This window comes from Octopus bimaculoides, chromosome 14 (genome assembly GCF_046866305.1).
Source record: "Octopus bimaculoides isolate indiv1 chromosome 14, ASM4686630v1, whole genome shotgun sequence".
NCBI classification, from domain to species: Eukaryota; Metazoa; Mollusca; class Cephalopoda; order Octopoda; family Octopodidae; genus Octopus; species Octopus bimaculoides.
In genome coordinates, this window is record NC_142941.1 from 21,321,705 (window position 1) to 21,340,235 (window position 18,531).

At 37.2% G+C, this 18,531-nt stretch overlaps 1 protein-coding gene across 5 annotated transcripts in view; it reads left to right on the forward strand.

Annotated features, from left to right (window-relative positions):
- Positions 1-18,531, forward strand: part of LOC106876125 (uncharacterized) — a 383,532-nt gene that overhangs the window by 241,778 nt on the left and 123,223 nt on the right. For all 5 annotated transcript variants that reach the window (XM_089362492.1, XM_089362494.1, XM_089362495.1 and 2 more), the window contains one exon: positions 3,070-3,124. In XM_089362492.1, coding sequence (XP_089218618.1) covers positions 3,070-3,124 — 55 coding nt within the window. The remainder of the gene's footprint in view (positions 1-3,069; positions 3,125-18,531) is intronic.

The window sequence follows — 18,531 nt, forward strand, 5'->3', positions numbered from 1 at the left end:
TAATTGTTTAGTAGTATGATTGCCATTAAAGTATATTGTACATCCTCACTATTTTCATATAGTTCTGTGCTCAGTTATTTTTATTACTAAAAACTACAACCAGTTACAATACACACACACACACACACACACACAATCTCCTTTTAGAAAATATAACAACATATTCAGTAATCCCAACAAACACTGCCAATCAAAAACCTATGGAATCTAAATAAGATTATATTAAATTGATCTACCAGGAGTTAATATCTCAAGATTTAGATATTGTATTCTAGAATATGGATTCTATTTTGAAGATGGTTAGGTGATATTTAGGGAAGACTTAGCTGCTGCATTGAATAGGTCAAGTAACTAGGTAGAAATGCTCACTAGCTTGAGAACAGGAGAGGATTTGTTTAATATTACAGTTGGGCTGTCTCTTTAGATAAAAAGTTTAAAATTCTAACTTATTTATAATCAGTGGAAAACATGTTTATCACTTCAGAAAATTGATTACTATTGACTTGGCAATGCCACTTTAGCATACAGTCTACCTAACCATTTACACTTTAGCATGTGGTTTGCCTGGCCATTTCATACCTAATCAAGCAGTTGAACCCTAAACCCTAACCTAACCCTAATCTCCAGCCTAGCCCTAAACCCTAACTCTAATCCTAACCTAGATTAGATCATTTCACTGCACAGACTACAGATGCTGCAGTAGACTGCATACTAAAGTGGCACCAACTAGGCGCATCAGTTTCCATATACATACTTCTCTATTATTTTATATCACAATTTGTGAACAATTGTCTCAGTGGCTATAGATCCCCATCATGCAAATCACTGGTTCTTATTTTTATGAATATACATACATATGCATGAACACACACACACACACACACACACATTCCTCACAGTTTCTATCTGCCAAATTCCACTCATGTGGCTTTGATCATTCCAAGTCTTTGATAGAAAGTACTTGCTCAAGGTTCTGTGGTTGCAAGTGAATTTTATCGCAAAGTCATCATACCTACCCTCTTGCTATAGACAGTTAAATTCATCTTGGAAGGATGGAAATCAAGATGATCCAGATGGAGCTTGAACTGAGAAACCAGAGGACAAAACCATTCCAAAGTATTTCATATTTAGTCTAAGATGCTTTTATCTCGGCCGTCACTTCTGATCTTTTTAAGAATATTATAAATACTAAATCTTAGTGTAACAAATAATCCACAGTTTTCTCATTGACTAAATTATGACTTCTGAAATTTTGCTCAACATTCACAAGTTCTCACACAATACGTGCCAAGTATGTTTAATGATGATCATCTCCATTATATCTTAAGCTAACTAAAATAAATTTATTTTTAATTATGCAACCATCAAACGTTCTCTACACATCCTTACATGGCAACACAATAGAATCACTTGCCAGTTACTTGGATATCATTTTACAATAACCTCCCCTCTCAAGTGTATTCATATCCTTTTTTAAACTTTACATGCATTATCTCCATCTTAAAATATACACGTTTTCCACTGACTATAAATAAGTTAGAATTTTAAACTTTTTCTCTAAATCCTCTCCTGTTCTCAAGCTAGTGAGCATTTCTATCTAGTTACTTGACCTATTCAATGCAGCAACTAAATCTCCCCTAAATATCACTTAGCCATCTTCAAAATAGAATCTATGTTCTAGAATACAATATCTAAATCTTGAGATATTAACTCCTTAACAGAGACAGGATCACTTCCACCAGAATGCCTGTCCAGTCACTATTACTGCACTGTTCATTAGTAATTCAAGGGAATATCATCATTATCATCCTTTAATGTCCATTTTTCCATGCTGGTATGGGTTGGATAGTTTGACCAGAGCTGCACCAGGTTCCAGTCTGATTTGGCTTGGTTTCTACAGCTGGATGCCCTACCTAACACCAGCCACCTTACAGAGTGTGATGGGTGCTTTTTACATGGCACCAGCATAGATGCTTTTCTGTGATGCCAGCACAGGTGCTTTTTACATGGTGCCAGCATGGGTGCTTTTTGTGTGGCACTGATATAAGCTTTTGCAGGTCAATCCTCTTCAGCAAGGAGAGCAGCATTAACACACTTCTGCTGTGGCAGATGGGTCTTCTTGGCAAGGCACCAGATATCGCAGTCCTTTGTCATCTCCTCTGTAAGGTTCAGTGTCATGAGATCATCCTTCAATACTTCATCCCATGTCTTCCTGGGTCTTCCTTTTCCACGAGTTCCATCCACTTTGAGTGTCAACATCCAATAACAATATTATGGTATTGCACATACAAAAACAATATCATGATATGCCACATACAAAATTACTGTTCACATCTGACATTTTTCTTCATCAACATATTGCCAAATTCAAACACAAAGTATGTACTTTCACTATCTTTGTCCAAGTTGGAAATTGAAACATCCTGTTCATAGTCCACATGTTAATTTATACTTAATGCATTTTTTGCTCCAACTATTCAAATTGAAGAGTCCTACTACTAAATTTAAAGCTTATGAAAAAAGGGTAAACTGTTATTAGAAAGAAAGAAAATGTTATAGAAGGAAGACCTAAACCATTCTGAGAACATAAAACCCATGCCTTAGCAATGTTAGACTGTACAGCAAATGTTTACCTATCAATATTTCATGTTATCAATAGATTTATGTTGTGATATTTTAATTTAAATATGAATAGGTTGTTTGGCCATATATGATCAAGGACTTGTTGGTAATGAAAGAGTCACACTCCAGTACCTTCTGCAATTTCCTTCTTCATTCATTTATCTTTCCCACCCCTCTCTCTCTCTCTCTCTCAACTTCTCTGTTTTCTTCTTTCTCATACTTCTTTTTCACACTTCATAACTTTTTCATAATTTTCTGTTTTTCTCCCTTTCTGTAATATTTCTTTTTAGATCGCCTATTCATTGCAACTGCCTCACCCTCCCTTTAGTCTTTTTCCATTAACCTTCCTATTTATGCACCTTTTTCACTTTCTTCACTTGTGTTATATATATATGTATACCTTTATTTATAAACAAGTTTCTTATTCTGTATAATTTGTTTCCTCAGGCAGCCAGCATATTACAAATGGAGAAAGAGGGGGAGGAACACATGGAATCACCGAGTAAGTTAATACTCTTGTTTGCTTCTATGTTTAGTTTTATTTTCACCTTTTCTCAGTATTTCACTTGCTTCAAACATGTAATATTATCAAAATGTAGTTTTATGATTCTTGTTGCATCATTTGAGAACATGTTATTATTTACAATGATCTTAATTTACAGTCAACACACTGTTCCTTGATGCATAGATATATAAAATATATGTGTGTGTGTGTGTGTGTGTGTGTGTGTGTGTAACCATGCAGTGCTTCCAGAAGTCAGTTACACTACAATTGGCAGGTTTTCCAGAGAACCTCATATCATCAGATATTCCAGTCCTTTTCCATTTCCTCTGTCAGGCTTAGTGTCCTGGTTAGCCTTCATCACTTCATTCCATATCTTCCTGAATCTTCCTCATCCAAAGGCTCCAGCTACATCCTTATACTTTTGCATCATATGTTCACACCCGCTAAGTCTTCTTACACACTATGGAATTCCTCTTATGCCCAGTTTTCCTCTCAGCACATTTATGCTATATTGTTCATGCACATTTACATGGCATATCCAGTGGAGCATGCTCACTTCATTTCTTCTTAGTCTTCTCAAGTCCACTGCATTCAAGGCCCATATCTCACTACCAGGCAGTGTTGCAGTTCTAACACAAGCATCATACAATCTACTTTTCATTCTTGGAGAAAAAACCTTTGTTGCTGCAGTGAACTTTTTTTCCAATCTGTTCTTATTCTTGCTGATGATGTCTTCTAGTTAGCAAAAACTATTAACTACATCCAGCGAACCATCCAAGCATGTAAGGGCTTCTAATTCTAGTGTGTTCACAAAATGTAATGCTCCATTGCATTTATCACATATGAAGCTTGTTCTCTGATAGCCTGTCTGTGTTCTACTACATAATCTGTTACCTAAGTCTATTCAGCCAGTAGTCAGTATAGCGCTTTACCCTGTATCACACTGGCAAGGTGATCAAGACTAATTAATTCTGGCGTATGGACAACACAAGGACCTTGTTATACATCCATGGTTGTTCCTCATGCATGCTTGCATAGACCTGTCCATTTGGTTTAACTTGAGTCTTGAGTGGAACTTATGAGTCTTTACTTTTGACTCAATTGTGTTTTACTACCAGTATCTCTTGTCTCTGGAGGCGCAATGGCCCAGTGGTTAGGGCAGCGGACTCGCGGTCATAGGATCGCAGTTTCGATTCCCAGACCGGGCATTGTGAGTGTTTATTGAGCGAAAACACCTAAAGCTCCATGAGACTCTGGCAGGGGATGGTGGCGAACCCTGCTGTACTCTTTCACCACAACTTTCTCTCACTCTTCCTTCCTGTTTCTGTTGTGCCTGTAATTCAAAGGGTCAGCCTTGTCACACTGTGTCACGCTGAATATCCCCGAGAACTACGTTAAGGGTACACATGTCTGTGGAGTGCTCAGCCACTTGCATGTTAATTTCACGAGCAGGCTGTTCCGTTGATCGGATCAACTGAAACCCTCGACGCCGTAAGCCAACGACGGAGTGCCAACAACAACAATCTCTTGTCTCTACCCTTTTTTTTCTCTCTTCAAGTTTCTCTAAAATTTCTCACATAAAAATCCTCACAGAATTTTAAGTAGTATTCTCTCTCTCTCTCTCTCTCTCTCTCTCTCTCTCTCTCTCTCTCTCTCTCTTTCATTGCCAAACAATTGGCCTTTGAATAAAGAAAAAACAGTTTATCCTCATCTATTGCTCCCTGTCCCTACAGTATTTACAGTCCCATTTACATCAATTTACTATCCTTGCTCCCTATCTATTACTGACTTCACATGCCACTCTACCACCTCCCGGCAGGCTTATTTCCTGTTTGGAGCCCCTGTTCCCTGTTACCAGTGACAGTAGGAAGGGGACTCTATGTATACCCCCTCCCCTCTATAGTTTCTTGCAAGTACATTGTGTTCTTCACTTCACACAATTTCCTCCATCCTGCGACGTTACTAGAGTTATTGTCCTTCCACTTGGCTACACTGTTGATTTGCTATATATGCATCTCTATGTGTTTCAACCCTTACCCCCAAAACTTCAAATGTTCAACAAAAACTCCTTTGTGAAGTAATTACATTACCTTATGCTTGGTGTTTTTTCTATCTTTCTCATCTCACTGATAACAGATTGGGTCAAACTGCAGCACCCTATGATGATACATTAGATTATAAGTTATTCTAATGATCCTGGCAGAAGTGTGTAACATTGATACATGAACACTGCTGCCACTAACCCTAAATGATTATTTTGGTTTTAGTTTCAATAACTTCTTTCAATCACATACTGGTCTGAACAAGGGTGCAGGGATGATTTGATGGTTAATAAATATTGGTTGGTGAGGTAAGGTGAAAGAGACAAAAGTGGCTCAGGAAGGAGGAGGTGGTAAGAGGAGATGCAGAAAGGCTGGGGAGCACCAATGAGAGATAGGGAGATGATGTGTGGGTTGGGAATTGAAAGAGAGAGAGAGAGATGTACATTGACAGAGATGGAGGTCGGAGGTACTTAGAGAACTGTGGTGGTGGGAGGGGGCTATCAATGGTATGAGAGGATGTCAATGATGGCAGTCATAAGATGTGGCTCAAGGGCAAGGGAGATAACTGGTGGCAGAGAATGGAGTGATTAGTAGAAAATATTAAAGTGGGAAGGGATAGAATGAAGGATGTTTAGAAAGAAGTGGTTTCCAGGAAGAAAGCTAACTGATAGAACAAAAGCGGATGATTTTTCTCTCATACAATTACAACAGCTGAATAGAACCATAGTGGGTGTTAGGAAGATGAGAGGTGGGAGAAGACTTGATACAGCCTTGTGAGTATCTCAACACACTTCATTGGACAGATGGCTTTCCCCAAGCACAGCAAAATGTCATTTGTCTCAAACTTTTGTAATCTCCTCCACAAGGTTCAATGTCATAAGATCAGTCTTCTCTATGTTACCTCATATTTCCCTGGTTGGGTCTCCTTCTTCCACAGATTCCATCCACAACTTTTGTCAGCTCTTCTTTATGCAGCTGTATTCCTCTATATGCATCACATGACCATACCAGCACATTCTTCCCTCTTGCATGCTACATCTGATTCCTCTTATTCCCAATTTTTCTCACTACATTTGCATTTTGTCATATATTCACCCTGTCATTGCTCATCCAACTGGAGCATGCTAACTTAATTTCTTTCTATTCTTCATATATCCCCTGCATTACAACCCACATTTCACTTCCATGTAGCATTGTTGTTCTTACACAAGCTCTCTTTCACTCTGAAAGGGAGACCTTTTGTTATCCACAGAGCTATTGCTCTGAATTTTTTCCAGCTGTTTTCTTATTCTTGTAACTATATCTGCAGTACATCCTCTTCCACTACTAATTAGGTCACCTAGGCAACAGAAGCTACCTACTACCTCTAAGGATTTTCCTGGGCATTTGAAAAATTCTATTTCTCATGTGTTCTTAGAGAGAGAGAGTGTGTGGGGGTGAAATCGCTCTTGAGGTTCTCTTGTAACGTAACCCAATACAACTTGTTTGGTCAGGTTGTCAACAACTAAACTGGCAATCCCACCAAGCCTGCTCATTGAGAAGGCTGAATTTTTGGACACACTTCAGGATGGAAATCAAGATGTGTTAAAAGGCAGATGAACTCGTGAGAGTTAAAGGCCATCCACTTGTGTGCAAATGTGTTTTGTCCAATCATATCCTTGCTGACTCATAGGATCCTTTGATGTGAAAAGTCTAGAAGGCATGATGAAGTGAAACCTGCAGTTGATGTAGCTGCCAATCATCTTGCAGTGCTTGTCACTGGATTCCAGTTATTGATATTCAGAAAGTGGAATACATGTTGCTTCAAGTATGTTACTTTAATCCTATGACATATCTCATTCCATCTCGTTCATCTTGTCTCTACACTAAAGTCATGCAGCAATGGGGGAGAGGTGAAGATTCATCTCAGAGCACAGAAGCATAATTGAGATTATAGGGATGATGTAGAGTGATTGAGATGGCTGTCATCTGTCAACATGAAGCAATCATCATGTGTGTGTGTGTGTGTATGTGAAGGCATGAGGTTTAGTGAATAAGGTTTTGCACTCACAATTCCAAGATCATGGTTTTGATTCCCCAACCAGCAATGCATTGAATTCATGAACAAAACACTTCATTTCACATTGCTCCAATCCACTCAGCTTGCAACAGCTCCAATCCACTCAGCTTGCATCCCATTCAGAGGGGTTGTCGGCCTGCTCACCTAACCAGCAAGATGGCATCTTTCAAAAGCACATTGTGATCAACAGTGTGTAAAAACATTTAATAGTCTGCTCAATTCAGTGATTATATATCTACTATATAAATGTGAGTGTTTGTGGTTATGTATGTGTGTTTAACCAAAAAGGATTGGAAATGGTGCATCCTCAAGAAAAACGAATTTGATTTTCGAAATATGTCCCAAAGACAATGTTGTCTGTAAGTAATTAGAAAATATAATTCGGTACAAGAAATAACTCAACTTTTAGATCAACAAATCTCCTACTCTCTCTATTATTTACCACAATATTTATAGCAAAACAAAATGTTATAGAAGACCTCTCTTGCCCATGCAAGCTTGGAAAAAACAGCATAAAATGATAAGTTGTTTTTTTTGTTGTTGTTGCTTTGCTTTGTTTTTGTTGTTTTTTTTTTTCCTTAATTAAAACTCTGTTTCTGGACGCAACTTTACAGTGGTGTTGTGGGTTTACAGAGAGAACTTTCACCATAATGCTACATAAGGATTCCTTTTGAGGAGGTATAAAACCAATTCTTACAATGAAAAGGTTGTAATTGATTGAATGAACCCCCATTAAATTACTGACTCCAAATGGGTGGAAACTTGATCCTGTGGGAACTTGGAGCCCTGAAAAACAAAACAAATGCAGCAAAGAATTTAGTTTGAGACTCTACTGCTGCTTTCTTGGATAATTGTTTCTTCAATAGGTATAAGCAGTTTTTAAAATGACTAACTGGTGTGATTGAAATAACACAGTTGTACTTTATAAATAGAATTATGAAGCACTAAGTTACTGAAAGATATCTAGTTTTAGTAATAATTGATTTATTTGATTTCTTCTATAAGTACATGCTTCTCACTCATACTTCAACTTTTCAATTATCCTATTTCTTTGGTCTCTAGATTTATTCTGTATTCTTTCTCATACTTCTCTCTCTCTCCCCCTTACACACTCTTATTCTCTCTTCCACTCTCTCTATCTGTTTTTCAAACTGTCTTATCTTTTTCTTCATCTATATCTTATTGTTTCTCCTGTATACCCTCTATTATATCTCACACTTTTCTTATCTCCCTCCTACAATTTATCAGTTTTCTCTTTCATCTTTCTATTCTCTCTCACGACATACACATATATGTTAAAATATTACTAATACTCACTCAATTCACAAGCAATTCTTTTCAAATGTCTATTAATCGTATGCGAATGTTTTTTTTTTTAATATAATTTTTTTTCTCTGTAAATGTCACAAGTAATAAGTCCCTACTTGTAAACACTGCTGCTAGTGCACTGCTAACTGGAAAACGATGTTTGACAATACTCTCTCTCTACAAGCATTTTTGTTATTATAAGCCTATTAATTAATAGTCCTTATTAACAAGAAGCGCTAATACTACTCCTTACTAAATAAACGCTACTAGAGTGCTTACTAATCGTGCTCCAGCACGACTTATGAGGCTAAAACGAACTAAATATTTAATAAATACTACACTGCCGCTTTTTTCAAGTACCATTCTACAACCACCACCACAGTTCTCATCAAACATCTCTATCGTCAGTAACCCGAACGTATTCACTAATAATCCCCCAACGCAGACACAACTATGTGTTGTACGGGCTACCGCCCTGTCATCGGTCGTCTGCACGATCAGGGCTGATTAGAGTCACCTCAGCAATGCAATATGCAATCACCGTTAGAAAAGCTTCCCTAATAAACATACCACTTGTTGACATTTTTATTTTCACTAAAACAGTGTCGCCGTTGCAATGGTGTCGGCATTAATTTTATTAGCAAGTTATCCGTGCGCGTGTGTTTATGTGAGGAATTACTAAGTAGTTAATATGGTTTAGTAGCTGTCAGTAGTCTATCTCCTGACGCCGTCTTCATCCCGCATATAAAACATACACACACGCCTCTGAATTCAGCTGGCAAAGTACTTATCTTCTCTAAGTACACCAGCAGACACACACACACACACACACACACACAAAACCATCCTACACATTTCTCTTGCGTAGTAGTAACTTAGGACATTCAGTCCAGTCAACAATGGTACTAAACTGTTTGTCTTTCCAACTGGCTTTTATCGAGTCGGATTAAACGGTAAAGTTCTCTCACTATCTAATGTTTACCTGCCGTTTGTTTATGTTTATATTTGCTTGTCTCCTCCAATTTTTGTATTTACCTGTCACTTATTATGTATATCACAATGTTTAGCCCCAAGTCATACCTCGTCAAGTAAACCTAAGATCAGTGCCGTTCCACCTGTGACCATCCTGTTGTGTTTTTTTTTTTTGTCCATTGTCATATATCCAAGACTATATTTTGTAATGATTTTTCCCCCCTTTTTATAAGACAGTAAGGTATGATTTAAATGAGATTTGTTTGCTATTCTGTAGCAGGTTAAGTAGCCGTCTAAAGATACTGGTTAGTAGCTTGTTTAATTCTAGATCACCTTTAGTCGAACAGGCATGATCAAAGGTATTCCAGCCGTGTCCATCCTGCTGGTTTTCTGATGTTGTGTTACTCCGATTAACCTAATATCTTTTTTTTTCACCAATGTAGAGCGTCATTCAAGAGAGATTATATATATATATATATATATATATATATAGATAGATAGATAGATAGATAGATAGACACACACACACATATATACACACGCGTGCGCGCGAGTTTATGTATTTGTTTTTTTTTTTGCAGACATTGTTATATTTGGGGATGGTTATATTTTGCTAATTAAACACACGACCATCCCCAAGTATAACAAATACTTATTGTCTCTCAGTTTGACGGATGATCAAATATATATGGATAGTAGTTAGAGAAACAATAAGTGAACAATGAGCTATTTTCTTACAGGACGAGTCACTATCTACATACATGGTGAAGTCCAAGGAAATTGGTTGGTGGTGGTCTGCGTGCGCAAAAATTATTTACGGGAGGGTTTGTTTACTTGGTTTGCCGCGAGAAATGGAAGAATTTAACGTTTCGAGCACTTGTCCTGACAGAGAAATACAGACATATATGTGGGATGTGTGTGTCTATCAGCTATTTCTCGATCAATAGCTATTTGATGTCGAATTTGCTACTATGAGACAGACAAATTTTAGTCTACCTCAACGCATTCATTTCTTATGAATAATTAATGAATCAATTGTTTATTAATCTATTTAAATAAATATCGCAGACTGTATTGTTTATCGTTTTTAATTATATTGTTTACTATTGTCATCTCCCGTATCATTTCTGTTTCGCTTCTATTTTCTCTCACTGTCTGCTTTCTTGCTTCCTGCCTTCTGCTTTTCATTTTTATTTCTTCCTTATTTTCTTTCCATCCCTCTACTCCTTTTCTCAGTAATTATGTCACCTCTCCCTCTCTCTATCTCTCTCATTATATATATATATATATATATATATAGAGAGAGAGAGAGAGAGAGAGAGAGATACACACACACACACACACAAACAGAGGCATATTTAAATTTACGTCGTTTCGAGTTGTCTTGTTTTTTTTGGGGGGTTTTTTTTGAGAATTTAATGCTAAAAATAAACCTTAGCTTCAGTCCATTTATGCGACTTTACGTCGGTCTTGCTTGAAAATTTTAAACAAAGGCACTTAAGAATAACATTGGAGTGGAAAAATCAAAATATATGTGAAAATATATACAAATTGTATACTGAGACAAATATAAGCTATTATACTTTTTTCTTAATTTTTTTTTCATGTTACGCCGCTTTGGCACCAATTACCAACGTAAGCTGAGGTATGCTTGTCTATATGTGGTCGCGTGTGATCCAGCTTCATTTCTAGTTATCTTCCCCTACTAACCCTATTCTCCAAAACTGTCTGTTTTCTCATCACTCTATCCCTTTCTCGCCCAAAGAATATAGGTCTATATATTGATTGTACAGTTTCTCGACTTTATTTTATTTTTCCCTCGATCTGAAAGCAATCATTTTTTGTATCAGTCTGTGTGTGAATAAAAACTCAAATGTATGCTGTGCTGTAATATGAAATAATGAGACAAAATATTCCGTACAACGCCCTTCGTCTCAGAACAAGTATTTCTGAAATAAGAAATGAGTAGAGCAAGGAGTCATAAGAGACAAAATAGATGTCTGCTCCGAACAAATAATTGTATCAAGTAATTGAATAATAATCGTCAAGATACTTCTCTCTAATTTTTTTTTAATGTGTGTTTTGATCATGATGATGATGGTGGGGATGGGGCATGTAATTATACATGATATTGATATATGCACAAATTGAGTTGTTAGGCAAGTTTTTTTTCTTTCTATTTTTTTTTATAAATTGCATGTCTTTCTAACGTGTCTTACCTATCACACAAAAAGTAATGCGAGAATACTCTACTTCTATAATCTTGTTACCCCACCCCCCGTCATTATTTTTTTTTTGTATGTAGACTTCACTTTTTCTAGTCCTACATTTACACACACACACACTCACAAGGACTGTTTTCCATCACCAAATATTTATGCAAGATCTTTTTTAACCTTTTTATAAATGATTTAATGGCATATATAACTGGTTGTCCATCTTCTCTCTCTCTCTCTCTCTCTCTCTCTCTCTCTCTCTCTCTCTCTGTATATATATATATATATATATATATATATATATATATATATATATAATCCAATAGAATGATTGTTATACTGTGGTCAATAACTTGATAATCTGGTTATCATTGTGGTCGGCAACATTGTGTTTGTAGCTAAGTGCTATAATCTGTATCCATGTGATCTCTGCCTACCACATCATAAGCCAAATAAAGTTGATTGGATCATTATATAACTCTTATATGAGAAATGTTTTTGAGCGAACAAGGATTGTTAGGATCTTTGTTGGGAAACATCAAAGTGTTTTTTAGTCGGTCAGCCCATATAATACTAGCAGTTTCTCTTTTTTTTTTCTTTTCTTATATATATAGAAATGGAATCAAAGGCAATAAATGCGTAAAAGAAAACTCTTAAGTTAGAAACATGGAATGACTTAATGGGATGGTTTAATGAGTCAGTTTCTCTGGTAGTATTCACTACTTTTGAAGTTTTATAAGCATGAAACTTGGTAATGTATTTGAAACTGAAAAGTTATTTAGGTGTAGAAAATTTTTGCTGAAACAGATAAGTTGACTTATCAAATTATTTTAAAATAACTAATATCACATCATTATTTCTATACGATGCATATGAAATCATTTATGTTAATATACCAATCACTGATACCTATATTCCAGTCTTTGATTCCTAGATACCAAATTATTGATTCTTTGGTTTAATAAAGCATCGAATATAAGTGGCTTTAAATGCAATTTCACAATGGTCAGTTTAGAGTGGGACAATTGATTACTGGTGAGAATCTAAGCACATTTGAAACTATAGTTTAGCCAACCTGAGGCCTGCTTGATACTTTCTTGAAATGGGTTTATTTAAACAAACATTTAAAAAAATTTTATCAAAAATTAAAGATTGTAATGAAAAGTAAAAAAGAAAGATACTACTGTTTTTGCAACAATAATATTTCATGTTGAATCAACAATAATTCATTCCTTATTGTAATAATGGCATGAGAAAGCAAAATGCTTTCAATTTTGTCAGTATACAAGTGGCCCTCAAGAAACTTTCTGTGGTTAAAGTGGCCTGCAATGTAATTCAAGTTGGCCAAGCCTGGTCTAGTTAATCTTCTTTCTTTTTTTTTCTGCCCACAGTGAAATTGTATAAACCTGAGAGTTGTCTATGGCTCTTCAATGAAACTATGAAATTTATTTAGTTTATAAATGCAGTAATGACTAAAATCTATAGATTTATTCCATAGAAATATATGAAATCTGTTATCAACTAAAATACTATTTCAGATAGAAAGTGGATAAACAGCTTAGTTCTAAAGTAGTCAAATAATATCAAAGTTATATATAGACATTTTAATCTTTCTTAGATGGAAATGTGATTGCTGAGGAAGCTGTTACCTAGTTCCAGAACTTAACAAAATAGTCTTAAAAATCTTAAACAACCTTATCATTTAACTCTTCTAATAGTTTTAACACACACACATTTCTCTCTTGCAAGTGTGCACATGCTCTTTCTCTTTCCTTCAGTCTGATAGTTTGAGATAATTAATGCCCCTCACCCATTATACTTTCATCCCTCACAAAATAAACCTTTATTTCTTTTCCTATGAACACCTGAACAGATGTTATTTCCAAGAATAGGACACAAGAAAAATCTAAAGATCCAAGTTTCGGTGACACAATTGTTAATAGCATGTATCTATGAACCTGTGCACACTGTAAATATGTTTTATGCTCCAGAAACGTAGGAAAATAATAATACTGTTTTTGTGGCCAATCTTTTTGTTGTGCCAACAAAAGATTAAAAATGAATATGTACCTAAAATAGTATTCTAGTTGACACTTCATAATGATAGCAAATATACATTATGAAAATGTGCTCTTTTGTGTGTGTGTGTGTGTGTGTGTGTGTGTGTGTGTGTGTATGCATGCATATGCTAAGTATGAGAAACAGGTCTTGATAAGTCAGAATTTTCCAGGCCATAAAATCAAGGATCCATAAAATGAGTACTAATCATGTAATTGTGTCAGTCCAAACAAATGTATCTTCCCTGGCACCAAAATTTATTGCCTTACACCAATGTGAGAAATCTTAACTCTTGCCTAGATTAACTTTGTTCTCATTTTTTTAAATACATTTCGGGGTTGATAGAAAGAAAAATAACAATAATACAGGATAACCATAAAGTCTTGATACAAAGGCAAAAGTTTTGTTCTTTTCTACTCTATGCACAAGGCCTGAAATTTGGGGAGAGGAGGCCAGTTGATTAGATTGACCAGTACACAACCGGTACTTAATTTATCGACCCCGAAAGATGAAAAGGCAAAGTCGACCGCAGTGGAATTTGAACTTAAACATAAAGACAGACTAAATACCACTAAGAATTTCAGCCAGCTCACCACCGTAATTTTATTCAATTACATTAATGAATAACATTTTCAACATGGTTTCCAGCGATACAAAGTTTGGTGCAGTTTGTGCGATTCACATACACCTTATGCAATAACTCCACATTTCCATCAATTTGAGCACATTCATTAATTCAGACTTCATGCTTACTCTGTGTATCAGGGTCAATTAATTAATACTTCCTTAAAAATCTGTGGCCTTAAGTTAAAGTTAGTCATCATCATCAACAACAACAATAGAGAGGTAATATTCATCTCCACTTAAACATAAATGTTCTGTAAGAACAAACTTTACTGCGGCAGATACCATGAAAGAAACTCTCATTGGCTTTTAGTGCAGAATGCACGCTTGTTTGTGGGGGTAAATATTACCTCCCAATATTAATACTGCCTTTGTCACTAATATATTTTAAACAACAACAGAAGTGATAGTACATTAACTGTTGGATTAGATGATTTCTTTTATCAACTTCAGTGTCTATGTTCATATATCTTTGCAGCCAATGACATAATTTCCAGTAATATATTATTATCAAAGATTCCACCACACCCACCCCTAGAAAATATACTGTTCATTACCCGTTAATCAATGCCTCTAATTTCAAAAAGAAATTAAAGAATTCTTTTAGATTTTACAAATTGCATTTGTGGTTTATTGATTTCAGGGTAAGTTGTTCAGGTGATCAGTGCCTCAACTGAAACAACACCAATATATTAAAGGTAATATTTATTGAACCTGGTGGAATGCAGCTACAGGTACGGCAATATATATAATTAAGTGAAAAATTATAGAAAAATCCATGCCATATGTTAATGGCTCTAGAAAAGCAAGTTATGTATAGCTGAAATATTGCATATCCTTTGTAGATCTAAGACTTCCACTGCACAGCCAAATTCCAGATCAGAAATTATTAGGAAATCTAAACATGGACAAGTTTCTTGGCATTTGGCAAACTGGAGAACACATCCTCTCTGGATTGAGCAGCTGTATTACAGACTTTTGACCCCTTCCATTGATTCTACTCCAACCAGCTTTATGGCTTTACAGCCAAAGGCAACATAACTCTAATTCTCTTTCTTCTTTTTCTCCTTTCTTCTTCCATTTTTTTCACTTTTTGCATCCACCTTTCTCAATTTTTTTTTACCGTGATTTCTTTTGGTCTATTGTGCTGATTTGTAATTTGTATAGGTCATGTGCTCAGACCTCAGAGATTGCTTAGAAACACTAGGTGTGTTATTAAAACCTGCCTTCACAACATCTCCAATGTATGAAACTATTAGTAGCTCATAACAGTATACTTTGTACACCAAACAATATTTATCTCTCATCAGATAGAGTACTTTTTTGTTGATCTTACCTTAACGGAAAAGTAAATTGTGTGTGTATATATATCATGAACTCTTGTCATAGACAACATACGAGGGTTCTGAAATTTCTTGTTGAACAACCTGCACAGATAATTTGTTCATAGTGATCACATGTATATGTACATATATATGTGTGTGTGTGTGTGTGTCTGTATACATGTGTGTATTTGTCATCGTCGTTTAACATCCACTTTTCATGAGTTGGACAGTTTGACTGAGGGCTAGCAAGCCAGAAGACTGCACCAGGCTCCAGTCCGATTTGGCAAAGTTTCTACTGCTGGATGCCCTTCCTAACACCAACCACTCTGTGAGTGTAGTGGGTGCTTTTTATGTGCCACCGGCACGAGGGCCATTTGGGCGGTACTGGCATTAACCACGCTTGAATGGTGCTTTTTATGTGCCACTGGCACAGGAGCCAGTCAGGCAATACTGGCAATGACCAAACTTGAAAGGTGCTTTTTATGTGCCATCAGCACTGGTATTGACCACGCTCGAATGGTGCTTTTTATGTGCCATTGGCATGGGAGCCAGCCAGGCAACACTGACAACAATCATACTCGAATGGTGCTTTTTACGTGCCAATCAGGCAGTACTGTCATCGGCCACGACAACGACTTCACTTGCCTCAACAGGTCTTCGCAAGCGCAGTTTATTGCCCAATGATTGAAGGGTACTCTTAAATGGGCTGGTTATGCTGCACTGGCATAGGCCATGGTTACGGTCTCACTTGACTTGCTGAGTCTTTTCAAGCACAGCATATCTCCAAAGGTCTCGGTCACTTGTCATCGCCTCGGTGAGGCCCAATGTTTAAAGGTTGTGCTTCACCACCTCATCCCAGGTCTTCCTGGGTCTACCTCTTCCACAGTTTCCCTCTACTGCTAGGGTGTGAACACTTTTTCACACAGCTATTCTCATCCATATGCAACACACGACCACACTAGTGCAGTCGTCTCTCTTGCACACCACATCTGATACTTCTTAAGTCCAACTTTTCTCTCAGGGCGTTTACACTCTATCATGTATGCACACTGACATTACACATCCAGCGCAGCATACTAGCTTCATTCCTTGCAAGCAGTCATGGCCCATGTTTCATTGCCATGTAGCATGGCTGTTCACACACATGCGTCATACAGTCTACCTTTTACTCTGAGCGAGAAGCCCTTTGTCACCAGCAGAGGTAGGAGCTCTCTGAACTTTGCCCAGGCTATTCATATTCTAGTGGTAACACTCTCTGAGCATCCACCCCCACTACTGACTTGGTCACCTAGGTAATGGAAGCTATCAACTACTCGTAGTTTTTTCCCCTTGGAATGTGACAGAAGCTGTTTTCTGCACATTTTCAGTGTTTATTGCTCCTGAGCATTTACCACACACAAAAACTGTCTTCCCAGTTAGCCTTCCTTTGATATTACTGCACCTCTTATGTGTCCATAGCTTACACCAGGTACATCTTATAGAATTTCTACTCATGCCTTTTCTACAGATCGAGTAGGGCCATCTACTTGTAGAGATTTGTGGTTTGTCTGCCTTCTTACTTATTAAGACTTTGGTTTTTGCTACATTGACTCTAAGGCCCTTTGATTCTAATCCTTGCTTCCACACCTGAAACTTCTTTTCAAGTTCTGATAGTGACTCAGCTATTAGAGCCAGGTCATCAGCATAGAGAAGCTCCCAGGGACATCCTGTCTTGAATTCCTGTTATTGCCTGGAGGACTATGATGAATAAGAGTGGGCTGAGGACTGATCCCTGGTGGACACCTATTCAGAATTCTTCACTGTATTCATTGCCAACCCTCACCTTACTGACAGCATGGCTTGTACAGCTCTCACTAACCATTCATCTACCCCTAGTTTCTGCATTGACCACCAGATAAGGGATCAAGGGACCCTGTCAAAGGCTTTCTCCATGTCAACGAAAGCCAGGTACAGAGGTTTATCTTTGGCTAGGTATTTCTCCTGCAGCTGTCTTACCAGAAATATAGCATCGGTGGTGCTTTTCCATGGCACAAACCTAAACTGCATCTCGTCTACACTGACTCCCTAATTAGTTGGGCTATGACCTTCTCTGTGACTTTCATTACCTGGTCCAACAACTTGATCCCTCTGTAATTATTCGTATCTAATGCATCACCTTTACCTTTCTAGCAGTTGACTATGGTGCTGCTACATCCGTCATTGGGTATGACTCCTTCATGTATCATCTGATTGACTATACAGGTGACTAGACTATAGCTGACACCGCCAGATATTTTAAGCATCTCTGCGATGATTCTTGATGGGCCGGGGGCTTTCCCTGTCTTCATACTCTTAATTGCTTTATCTACCAAGGTACTGTCAATTCGGATAACTGGTCCCTCAGTTGGATCGACATTCAGCAGACTCTTTCTCCCATTCATTCACTTCATTTAGCAACATTTCATAGTGGCATCTCCAAGTCTCTTTCCTTGCAGCCTCATTAAATGCAAGTGAGCCATCATCCATGTGGACACATTTCTCTCCTGTGACATCACGATTCTCTCTCACACACTGTCTTACAACATGGAACATTTCAAGTCTGTGGTCCTCATAACGCAAAACATTGGCAATTATTTTTCTGATCTGCTTCCCCTCTGGTTAACTAAACCTGTCTCCTAGCTTCCCTTCTGATACAATTCCCTGCTACCACCATTCTTCCAGTCCTTCCATGCCTGTTTCTTTTCCCTAATGGCTTTGTTAACTACATTGTTCCACCACCATGTTACCTTGGGTTGAGAGGGGACTTTGTAGGGATTTGCAC